Raw genomic sequence first — 12,111 nt, 5'->3', positions numbered from 1 at the left:
GGAGTTGGAAAGAGATATGGGAAGTTATCTCTGCCCAACCAATGCGGCCTAGCCCTGGCGTCCCACTGGTTCTCCCAGGGACCCCAGGAAGGGAAGTCCCAACTTGTCTCACCCCTGGGCTGCACATGGGTTGTGACCTTCCCAAAGCCACAGGCTGTACCGGCGTGCTGACATGAAGGAACATGGCCAAGTACATCACCAGCGATGTAGCTGAGATTTATTGATTGCAAAATGCGAGTGGTCTATCCCACAGCTGTGGGCTCAACCAATGTGAGCCTCCAGCATCCCTTCTCCTCCAACAGAAACCTGGGGTACTCGGGCCTGCCTTTGTTCATTCATTCATTCAGCAGATATTTCCTGAATGACCTCTCTCTGTGCTGGGCGCTCTGTGGAGGGCTCTGGAGACTCTGAGGCACAAGACAGACTCGTAGAGCTAACAACAGGGGACGATGATGACCGGGTCCCTAGAACTGGGTTCTGGTTCTGGCTCTACCTCCAACTTCCTGTGTGGCCTTGAGCAAGTCACTTAACCTCTCTGGGTCTTAGTTTCATCACCTGTAAGCTGAAGGAGTTGAACTTGCCTTTCACATGTCTCTTCCAGCTCTGGCTTTCTGTGGGTCCAAGAAGGGAGGTGAGGTCAGGAGGGCACAGGAGGAAGAGTGGAAGGAATGGGCAGGTCTGTGGGAGAACAGAAGACAGGAGAGCAGAGGGGACCCCTGGAGATCTGGCACGAGTCCCTTGAAGGAGGAGTGGACATGTTGAGTGTGGTCCCTGAGGGAGGAGTTCAGGGGTGGAAATTATAATGGGGGCGGGTCACTGGACCCCCACTTCAGCCACGACATGAGCCACCTTGTGAAGGAGCGGGCCCCTCCTATTCAGTTAGAGACTAAAAGACCACCTGTCTTGGCCATGTGGACAGGATCCTCGGCAGGGAGGTCATGACTATAAACCCCAGCCACTGGCCCCTCTTCCGGTCAGCTCACCCAGTCCTGCCACCAAGGGACATCAGAGGGAGAGTGGTGTTGATGGCTGCCTGCTGAATGCCATACCTCCAAGCCCAGGACACAGTTTCCGCCCCAGATAGGAGAGCCGGACTGGTACATTATCTCACTTGGTCTTGAAACAGCCATGGGGTTGGGTCCTGGGGTATTAAAGTAGTAGGTAGCCAAGCCAGGACTGGGTCTGGGGGTCTCCATTGGATGTCCTGGAAGAGGGCTTCAGGACATCCTGCCCGTCCGGTCTCTTAATTTGGTGGAGTAAAGGCTTAGGCCCTGGCTGGGTCAGCAACCGTGAGGCAGAGTCTAGCTGATGAGAAGGTGGAGGTTTTTCCTACCTCCAGCTATGGGGCACGCACACGTGAGTGTGTGCACGTATACACACACACACACACACACACACCCCTTCAGCTCAGTTCAAAAACACTAGTAAGCTTACTTTCCCATCAGGCCTCCTAGTTCTTCTCTGCTGAGAAAGCCAGTTCCTTGGTGACCCACCCAGCCACACACAGAACCCCCTCAGCCCCCACCCTCCGGCAGAGTCTAGCTGATGAGAAGGTGGAGGTTTTTCCTACCTCCAGCTATGGGGCACGCACACGTGAGTGTGTGCACGTATACACACACACACACACACACACACCCCTTCAGCTCAGTTCAAAAACACTAGTAAGCTTACTTTCCCATCAGGCCTCCTAGTTCTTCTCTGCTGAGAAAGCCAGTTCCTTGGTGACCCACCCAGCCACACACAGAACCCCCTCAGCCCCCACCCTCCCATCATGCTCCCCCAAACTCCTGGTCTCACTTCAATCCAGACACCCCGGTCCCCTTCCTCTGCCCCAGCCCCGTCCCCTCGCCACCACCTCGCTGTGCTTGCCGTGGAGAAAGGCCTCCCTGTTGACAGGCTGGCAGAGTCCGTCTCCTTCCATAAAAGACTCAGTGAGTCCTGGAGACACTTGGAAGCTGGACAGAATGGTATTTCTCCCTATTTTCTTTACAGCTGAGAAAACACAAACACAAGAGCATATTTATTGCAATGTTTCTATCCCAAAGTTGGTCTTAAAAAAAGAAGAAGAAATAAAATTAGTTTCTCTGTCCAGTCCACCCCTACCCCAAACCCCTGCCCTGTCCATTCCGGGTGGAGGCCAGGGAGAAAAACAGAGCGGGCCCCAGCCCCACAGAGAGGCACTGCCTCTGGGACAATGGCGGGCTTGTTCATGGAGTTTGGGAAGAAACGCGCCTCCAAAAACATACACGGAACTTCCCAGTGGAGGGTGTTCTGAGGGAAGAACAGGCGGGCTCTGTGTCTGGACACCGGATCCCGGAGGCTCTGGGAAGAGAGGAGCTCGCAAGTCTAGCCCCCTCCCCAGACAGGAGGGGACACCTTACCCTCCCAGCCTCTGGGGGACAATTTCCCACAACTGGTGGGCCTGAAACGAGTGCCACACGTGAGTGGCCCCACACGGACCTGGAACCCCAGAGAATGAAGAAGGCATCGAAGGAGGAACATCTCTGAGGACAAGCAAGGGACAGCTTGTTAGGTCTCTGGGATTTTCCAGATGTCCTATGGTGAGAGGGAAACATGCCTCACACACTCTTCTCTGTCCCCTGAGTGGGGACAAAGTCCTTGGAGACTCTGTCCCCAAGAGATGGGGACGGACCGTCCATCTCTCAGGTGACAAACGTATGTGGCATGAATGACAGGGATGGAAAGAAAGGTCAACTGGGTCAACCCAGAGTCCTGGGCCCTACCTGCCCCTCCCCCATGCATTCCTGGGAAAGGAGCCCAGGAGCTGCCCCTGCTCCCCCCCCCCAACCCCCGCTGATGGTGACTGAGCCAAGAGCGACACCTGCTGGGCCATCAGACTCTGACACAGCGGGGAACCCAGGGGTGCGTCCCAGCCTCCCCAAAGCTCCATGCTTGTCTTTGTTCCAGGTCCTCCAGCCCTTCCACCTCCCTCCCCCCACCCCACAAGGAGCATCTGCGATGCAGGTACTTCCTAAACCAAGATGAAATGCTCCCAGTCTGGATGGGAGGGGAGGATGGGTGCCAGTGTGGGTCCCACCAACAGAGCAACTCAGGAAACATCATCAGGCACCTGTCATGGGGTGCCAGCCACAGGGTCTGCTACAGGACCGCACACTCTCTAGCTGGTGGTGCTCTGTCTTGGCCGCACATTAGAACCTTCTGGGGAGCTTTTAAAATGCCTCAAGACTAGGCTGAAGCTCACGTGATTTCCATATACAGCCAAGATCGATAACCACTGTTATGGTGGATCTCTTGTATGTTTAATGGGGTCTTTTTGGGGTCTACCTGCAGTGACCCACTTGGAGTCAGGGGCCCAGCTGTGCAGGGGAGGCCTTTATGTTGTGGTTGTCATGGATTTGCATACTTGGCATGACAGTTTTACTGCAGATAACAATAAGGAAAGCTTTTCTGATTCCGGGAAGTCATTGTTTGGGCCAGTAGGAGGGATCTGGGGGTCCTGGGATCTCACTGCTCTCTTCAATGATTAATCTGTCCATTCCAAAGCCTCCTCAAGGGCTCTTTGGTTGGGAGTCCTTCCCCTGGCTTGACCCAGGCCCCTGTGAATTGTGTTCCAAAGCTCGGACTTTCTTTATCCTAACAACACAGAAGATTCCCAAATTTGAAGTTGGGGGCAGGCCTGGATTCCATCAAGGAGGTTGGCTAACTGATTTCACTTCTCTGGGCCTGGGGGATTATATCAGACTTCTCCACAAAGAGATAGAATCAATTGGATGTGTGCGTCTATAGAGAAAGGAATTGATGTAAGGAATTGCTCACATGATTCTGGAGGTACCAGGTAAGCCAATGGCCCAATAAAGCCAGGGTATAGCTCCAGCCTGAGTCTGAAGACTTGAGACCCAGGGAAAGCCAATGTTTCAGTGCAAATCTGAAAGCAGTTTGAAGGTCATCAGGCAGGAGGAATGGGCTCTCTCCTGGAAGCGGTTCAGTGTTTGTTTGTTTTTTTGTTTGTTTAAAAAAAAAAAAAATTCACGCCTTCCAATGATTAGACGAGGCCCACCCACATTATCAGGGCAACCTGCTTTACTTAGTTACCAACTTAAATGTTCACCTCATCCAAAAACACCCCCAGAGACGCACCCAAAATGATGTTTGAACAAATATCTGAGCAGCCCAGAGTCCAGTCAGGTCGACATGACATCAACCATCACAGGGATCCTTCAGACACAGCCTTTACAGGTCAGAGGGTAGGACGTGCCCTGGAAGAGACAGGAGGAGGTTTCCAGCCTCGCACGTGTCATCAAACCGAGACATCCGTGGAGACATTACGAAGAGAGGATTCTTGGAGGAGACACCCCTCGAACCACACGCAGCCGCCTTATCTTGCTGGGATGTCAGATCTCGGCCCGTGGAATTGATCACCTTGTGTCCTGTGCCACGTGACCTCCTATCTCACCATATCTGAACCTCCAACTAACCCCTCCGCCTCCCTTCTTGCAGGTGAACTATGACCACTTTACTCCTGGTGTTTGTGACTCTGAGAGTCATCACAGCCGTCAGCTCCCTAGAAGCTTCAGGTAAGGACACCCCCCGCGCGTGCCTCGCGCATCCAGCAGCCGCAGAAGACTGGATTCCGGGTACTAGGTCCCGAACTGAGTGCTGCTGCTCGCAGGGATACAAGCTCCCCGTTCCTGGCCTTTCCCCCGCCCTGCCTGCCCCTTCCCTATGGAAGGCAAGCCTCGCTGCGCGGGGAGCGCGCCCGTGCACCTGAACGCACGCACGCATGCACACATGCACGCACGCACACATGCACGCACGCACGCACGCGCATGCGCCCTGGAGCCCTGGCGCAGGTCGGCTCCCGGCGGTCCTAGCAGATGGGCAGCCGAGAGGGAGAGCTCCTGGCGGGTATCCATCTTCCCATCTTTTCTCTGTGGCTCTTACCCTAAACCGCCACACGCTGAGCTTGGGGTTGGGGCGGGATTATAGATAAGCCCAGAGAGGAAAAGCTGCCAAGGAAGGATCCGCTAGAACATCAAAGAAGAGAAAATTCCTTGAGAAGCAGAAAGAAGTCCCCAACGCCTCGCGCAGGTCTTTGTTTTTCTTGGCAAACTGTCCTCGGGAAGATCCCGCGGGGTCTTTCGCATATGGCAGGCACGAGGTGGGTTTCTGATCATGGAGCCCTCAACCAAGTAAACGAACTGCCCCCTGACTGCAGGACGGGTTGGCCCCAAAGTGAGCTGTATCTCCCTTAGACCTAGGCAGGAGAGGCCCCTGCTCTGGGCCATGCACTTTCGGGCTTCCCTCCGGCCCTCCTCCAGCCCCAGTGCTCCTTAAAGGATGAGGGGTCCTTTAGGGACATGTCCATCCAGATCGAGGCTCTCTCCCTTTAGACCACACTCTGGATAGCCAGCATGCCCCAAATTACCTGCCCACGTGGACCCAAGCCACTTCCAGGACCCATCCTCCAAGAGGGAGGACCCTGCTCTTGGTGAGAGCCGTTCCAGGCCTGAGGGAGAGGTCAAGGGGTGGCTGTTTGTGTGCGGTGTGGACAGAGCTGGGGTGTGAGGGCTGGGATAAGCGCAGACCCCTCACGGTGCAGAGAACTGGCAAAGAAGGCGGCCCCCTGCTTTTGCACCAGAGTCCAGTGCAAAACGCTAGGGAATCCAAGAATCCTAGATTAGAATCTGGCTTTTCATTTTGAAAGGTATCATTGTCAAATAAGAAGATAGAGCATATTTTATTTAACGATCTGTGGACTTGATTTATAACTTTTAAATATTTATACGTAGGATATATGGGTCTCCATCTGTACTCTCGCTCGGGGACCCACAAATATCCAGCCCTTGGCTGTAACCTGGGTGGTTTGCCCACACAGGCAGACCAGTTCATAGGGTCACATGAGAGCTTTAAAAACTGCACTGTTGGGCCCTGCAGTCACTTTTAGCTCTCCCTGGAGAACCGGAGAACAGCCAGCTCTAAAACCATGCTGTGTTGTGGGGTGAGGGCTGAGCATTCAGAGGGAGATTTTTGTGGAAGGACCTAATAGTGGCTGCCCAGAACCTCAGAGCTTAGGGCTGGGCCCCCCAAACTTCCCTGCCCCCCGTCCTTGCCCTGTTACGTATTTACCACCCACAAATATCTGAGACATTTTTATTTTCAACCTGTAGGCTCTCCTGGAAAAAAAAAAAAAAGGGTCCCATAAGTCTATGACCTGCCATGAAAGGTGCTATTTTTGCAAAAGCTGTTTCTTTCCCATTCCAGGAAGATCTTTTACTTCTAAGTGGATTTGGTAAACATGTGACATCTTCCCTACCAATACTCTCCGTGATTTTTTGAGGAGCTGCTCATATGCCACTCCCAACCCCCACCCCTCTCTGACTTTTTGTGGCCGTACATGAATGTCTACTCTTCTCTGACGCTTCTCCAGCCGGTCCCCCATCCCTGAGTCCCCAACAGCAGGAGAAAATGCCTTGTCCTTCCGCAAAGACAGGATGGAGTCCAAAGCAGACCTCAAGTGTCTATGTCATTTTGCATGTGAGCTTTGAACATCATGTGGATTTATTTTTCTTCCTCATCACAACTTTTCCTGCCCGGAAGTGATTTTCCCCCAAATCTTTAAGCTGTCATTTCAGGAAGATGGGAGTCCTGTTTCTCTTATGGCTTGGTATCCCCTGGGGTACCCCAGGTTGAGAAACAGAGAGGCAGAATCTCAGCTCTAAAGTTTTCTTTGCCCTCCCTGCAGCCCTTTTCCAGTCCCATAGTTCCTGTCTTGAGGTAAGGAGACCGGGGTTCTTGAGGAAGGTTGCTCTGGAAAAGGTGTTGCAAAGCTTCCCAGAATTCCAGATGGTACAGGAGTGTTCCACACACACACCGTAAATACAGACGCACTCACGGGATTTTGTCATCTCCAGAACTGACCAGGAGGCTGGGTGGTCCTCTCCAGTCACTAACAGCTCTGTCCCTGCCCCACAGACCCTGACAACTCACTGAGTGTCAGCATCCCCGAACCGTCCCCTCTGCGGGTCCTCCTGGGGAACTCCCTCAGCATCCCCTGCTACTTCATCGACCCCATGCATCCTGTGACCACCGCCCCCTCCACTGCCCCCCTCGCCCCGAGAATTAAGTGGAGCCGCATTTCCAAGGAGAAGGAGGTGGTCCTGTTGGTAGCCACGGAAGGGCAGGTACGGGTCAACAGTGCCTACCAAGACAAGGTCTCGCTGCCCAACTACCCGGCCATCCCCAGCGACGCCACCTTGGAAATCCAGAACCTTCGCTCCAATGACTCTGGGATCTACCGCTGTGAGGTTATGCACGGCATTGAGGACAGCGAGGCTACCGTAGAGGTCATGGTGAAAGGTGAGAACTTCCCAGAGGGACACTGCTTCACCTGGGGAAAGAACCAGAATGGTATGCTCACGGGAATGGATGCAGGCAGGCTGGTTTTCAAATCCCGGCTCCTACCCCACCAGCTTCCACCCACCTGAGTCAAGTCACTTAACTTCAGTTGTGTCTCTGTAACACGGAGATGGAACTGTCATTCTCTCTGGACTTTGAGGGACTTAAAAACATCTTGGCCATCATCACATGTAAATGAAAGTTTGTACTTTGCTACAATCCCATGATTCCGTGATCATTCCCATTTTACAGATAAGCAAACTGAGGTTAGGTGATGTGCCTGACATTTCCCTGGAAGCGAGCCAGAGTGGTCTCCTGACTCTTCATCCAGATGTCTTTTCCCTCCCCAACCTCCCACCCCAAACCCATTCTCAGCTCCAGAAGCCAGAGAAAGGGATGAAGCCTCCCTGGTTCCTTTTCTCTCCTTGGCCCAAGGTTAGTTTGGTTAGTTTGAGCATAGGGTTCCCACTAGGATGCCCCTGGGCTGAGGATACTTGGAGCTCTAAGTGTCTCTTTCCCTGAAGAAAATATGGGGCCTGGGAGTGCCACAAAAAAAAGTAAAAGAAGGCAGATTTTAGTTCAAGAACTTTCTGATTATCAGAATTATCAGATATTCAAAACAGGTCCTCTGTAAGGTAGTGAGGTCCCCGTCACTAGAGTTATTTTAGCAAAGGCAGAAGGACCACATGTGAATGTGGGGAGATGAGCGCATTTGCTAGATGCCCAGACCAGGCCCCTTGACCGTAGCCATAAATCTTCAAGGACTTTGATGACAGGAGGCTGTGCCTGACCTGCTCTCCCACCTGCGTGTGTCTTGCAGGCATTGTGTTCCATTACAGAGCCATCTCCACGCGCTACACGCTAGACTTCGACAGGGCGCAGCGGGCCTGCCTGCAGAACAGTGCCATCATTGCCACCCCCGAGCAGCTGCAGGCCGCCTACGAGGACGGTTTCCACCAGTGTGATGCCGGCTGGCTGGCCGACCAGACTGTCAGGTATGCCGCCAGGGCCACATGCAGAGTCGGGCAGCCTGGGCCTGGGGCTGCCATGATGCTGTGGCCAGCCTGGGTTGGGGCTGGAGCAATGCCTCAGCCTACTCTAACCATGCTTATGTTGTTCAGGAGCAAGCTCATCCAATTGAGCTATGAGGAAAGATACAATCATGGGTCAGCTATGCTGCATGCAAAAAATTCACCACGTGCTTTTCCAGAAAGCTCCAGTGCTCCCGGGCAAATACTTTTAGTGGCTGCAAGGAATTTTAAAAGAATATAGAACTTGAACAGAAAGCTGTGCCTTAGTTTTTTTTTTTTTTAAAAAGGGGCTTATTGTATTCATTTGAAAATGTAGCGTGAGCCATAAAGCAACTGTGCCCCTTGTCCCAGACCATCTCAGATAGGAGCCCCTGGGGTGGTCACGACACATTCTGGAACGTCCGTCCGATGACAATGTCTGGCTCTGCTGATGGAAGACTCCTGACCTGTCTAGATCCTTGTCAGTCTGCCCTGTGGCAGTCAGGAGCTGCTAGCAACTTCACCCTAAATGAGCAAATGACCCATCATTACCCTTCCTACTCCTGTTCCCCTTTGCCATGATCTCTGCAGTTTCTTGAGGCTTTGGTGTTTTGTGGTTTTTTTGTAAAACCCTTGCCTTTTTGTTGTTGTTGTTTTTAACAAGGCAAGACATAAATTAAGCTTTCTGGTGCTTTTTTTCCGTGCGGGTGGCTGCTGAGGGATGCATAGCCCAGCCGCACAGACAGAGCTCTGCCCTCGAGGGATCTCAAGCCATGAGAGCCTGTTGAGGCAGGATGAGACATGCATTCAGGGTAGATCAGAGCTCTGAATGGAAGAGCTGGAACCACAAAGCCTCTAGAAGAAAACAAAGGAAAATATCTTCACAATCTTGGGGTAGATCTTTCAGATCTTAGGACACAAAGGCTATCAGCAGGAAGACAAGACAAGACAGCAGCCTAGCATAGTGCAAGAGCCCGCACTATGGCCTCAGAAAGAGCTGGGCTCAAAACACAGCTCTGACACTTATAAGCTGTGTGACCTTGGGCAGATTGTTTATCGTCTCAGGGCCCAGTTTCTTCCAGGTTAAAATGCAGTGTTTCTAACACTTGCCTCATTAGGTGGACGTGAAACTCAAATGACACAAAGTAGGGGTCGGCGTATGGTGGCCAGTGGGTCAAATCCAACCCACCTTTATTTCTGTACATAAAGTCATGTGGGAACTCTGTGACTGCTTCACGCTACCATTCCAGAGTTGAGGGGTCAAGATGAGACTCTGCGGCCCACAAGACCTAAAATATTTATTTACTCTCTGACCTTTCTATAGAAAAGGTTTGCAGGCCCTGAATGTTCGGTTCCAATATGTATTTGGCAAAGGGGGCTGCCTGTAATCACCACTGACTGTGAAAACATGTGTCTCATCAAAGCTTGGGGAACAAAGCCATAAAGACGAACAGTCCCCATATCCAGGGAAGATGCTGGCAAACACACCAGTGAGTCCCCGTTTCCTCCCATGGGAGGAGGATACCAGGGCCCAGGCCACGCACGCCTTCTGTCCCCCGAGTGTCACACAACATCCACTCTGGGTTCCCGGCAGGTACCCCATCCACACTCCAAGGGAAGGCTGCTATGGGGACAAGGATGAGTTTCCAGGCGTGAGAACCTATGGCATCCGCGACACCAATGAGACCTATGATGTCTACTGCTTCGCTGAGGAGATGGAGGGTGAGGCCCTGTCCCCTTCCCAAGACACCTGTCTGTCCCCTTCTCCCCAGTGACACTAGGAAGCATGTGGGCCTCCTCTGAGGCAGACCACAAACCCAGGGCAGCACACACCAGACCCCTCTCTGCCTTGCCTAGAGAGGGTGGGGGGCCTGTGGGGGGATGGAATGGGCCCCCAGATCCCCTCACTCCCCACTTTGGAAAGAGCCTCAGCAGGCGGTGGACACCTACCAACCACCTGGTCCCACTACTGGGCCCAAGAATGTTTGTCTCGGTCTCTCTGCTGGGCTGGGCTGGGACTGGCCCTCCCAGCCAGGACCCCTGCTGCTCTGACCAGCCCATCGCTGTCCCAAGGGTCACTGCACCAGTAAAGCCCAGCCCAGCCTTGTCACCCTCGCAAAGGACACCCCAGGCCACTCCAGGGTGGGTCCATCAGAAATGTAGTTCCCAGGAGAGCCGGCTGCCCTTCCACCCTCTCTAGTTTCCCTGCTGCCTGCCCCCAGCGTCATCTGGGCTCTCCTGGTGGGCTGGTTCTGGAGATCCTCAGTGACGGCAGGAAGGAAGCTGGGGTCTTTCTCTGCTTTGTAAAGGGTGCTCATCTTGATCACAAGCAGAGCTTCCTGCGTGACCCAGGCATGTGGAGGACTACCTCTTCTCCCACCTGCACACATCACCCCTTTTGACACTCCAGGCTCTGCCGCCTCTGCCCCCAGCCCACCCAAGTTTGCAGCTTCCCCCAGGCTGAAGAGAAGACCTGACAACCTGGCTCACTCTGAGGCTGGGACAGTCCCCTGCTTTCTCACCCCAGGGCTCCCTTTCTCTTGCCCCCGGGCCCAGGGGCTGTTAAGGAGCAAATATTTGTGTTCCCATTCTTGGCTCACCAAAGGCACGGCCAATCAGAGCTGCCACTAAGTGGGGACAACCTGCTCCTTCCCAGGAAACAGATACCCACTCCCAACCCCTACCCCCAACACAACATGCTTAGGTTTGCGAAAATAGTAAAAAGAGCTCACAAGGCCCTTATGGATGCTTTGGGGCCTAGAAACCCCCATTTGGGAACCACTGCTGGGAGGGTCAAAGCCTAATACCTGTTCTTCCCATCACAACTTGAATTTTTTTAAAGGATTGCTTGCATGGACAATGCTTAACTCCTAGGAAAGATGCCCTGGGAGGAGGTACGTTGCACAGCAGAGCGTGAGCAAGGATGCTTTAGAGCAGGATTTGGAGCCTAGGAGTCACATGGATGCCCTGGGGATGCAGGGCAGGAGAGGGGACAGAGGTCCTCACCCTGCCCATCCCATCCCTCACAGGTGAGGTCTTCTATGCGACGTCTCCAGACAAGTTCACCTTCCAGGAGGCGGCCAATGAGTGCCGGCGGCTGGGCGCACGACTGGCCACCACGGGCCAACTCTACCTGGCCTGGCAGGGTGGCATGGATGTGTGCAGTGCCGGCTGGCTGGCCGACCGCAGCGTGCGCTACCCCATCTCCAAGGCCCGGCCCAACTGTGGGGGCAATCTCCTGGGCGTGCGGACCGTCTACCTGCACGCCAACCAAACAGGCTACCCGGACCCCTCATCCCGCTACGATGCCATCTGCTACACAGGTGGGGCTCAGAGGGATGCCAGGAAGCGGGGGGCGTTGTGCTGTGGGAATGGGGGCCCAGAAGAGGGGAGCTGGGAATGGGGGTTGTTTTCTACCCCTTCAAGGGGCCACAGGTGACCAAACCCCATGTCTCAACACCCCTGTTGTCACTAGCTGCTAGAACACCTAAGGGAGAGGCCCCGTAGGCAGCAGGATCCCACCCTGGCTCATCAGCTCAGAAGAGGATTAAAAGAGCGAGCTTAGAATCTGTGTTTGCTCAGGTTGGAGTCATAGCTCTGCCACGGGCGACTGTGCAGCCGGGGAAAGCCTCAATGTGCCCATCTGTCCGAGGAGTGGGTGGTGGGTGGGGGGCATGAAACCATGCCCCCCCCCAGAGGCGGGCACCATTATCCACCCTCTGGA

The 12,111-nt window shown here is 53.8% G+C and overlaps 1 protein-coding gene across 5 annotated transcripts in view; it reads left to right on the top strand.

Annotated features, from left to right (window-relative positions):
• The window catches only part of ACAN (aggrecan), a 60,002-nt gene that overhangs the window by 21,010 nt on the left and 26,881 nt on the right, over nucleotides 1-12,111 (top strand). For 4 of the 5 annotated variants that reach the window (XM_045067232.1, XM_045067229.1, XM_045067230.1 and 1 more), the window contains exons 2-6: nucleotides 4,480-4,556; nucleotides 6,955-7,338; nucleotides 8,198-8,372; nucleotides 9,982-10,109; nucleotides 11,417-11,710. In XM_045067232.1, the coding sequence (XP_044923167.1) occupies nucleotides 4,487-4,556; nucleotides 6,955-7,338; nucleotides 8,198-8,372; nucleotides 9,982-10,109; nucleotides 11,417-11,710 (1,051 nt within the window). In that variant the 5' untranslated portion in view covers nucleotides 4,480-4,486. Of the gene's footprint in view, nucleotides 1-4,479; nucleotides 4,557-5,049; nucleotides 5,141-6,954; nucleotides 7,339-8,197; nucleotides 8,373-9,981; nucleotides 10,110-11,416; nucleotides 11,711-12,111 lie in introns of those variants that run through there. The other variant, XM_045067231.1, reaches the window with a different exon arrangement.

The sequence above is a fragment of the Mustela putorius genome, unplaced genomic scaffold (assembly GCF_011764305.1).
Source record: "Mustela putorius furo isolate JIRA1106 unplaced genomic scaffold, ASM1176430v1.1 tig00003875_pilon_pilon_pilon, whole genome shotgun sequence".
In the NCBI taxonomy this organism is placed as follows: domain Eukaryota; kingdom Metazoa; phylum Chordata; class Mammalia; order Carnivora; family Mustelidae; genus Mustela; species Mustela putorius.
Note: the sequence above shows the minus strand (reverse complement) of the source record. Positions and strands in the feature narration are given on the sequence as shown.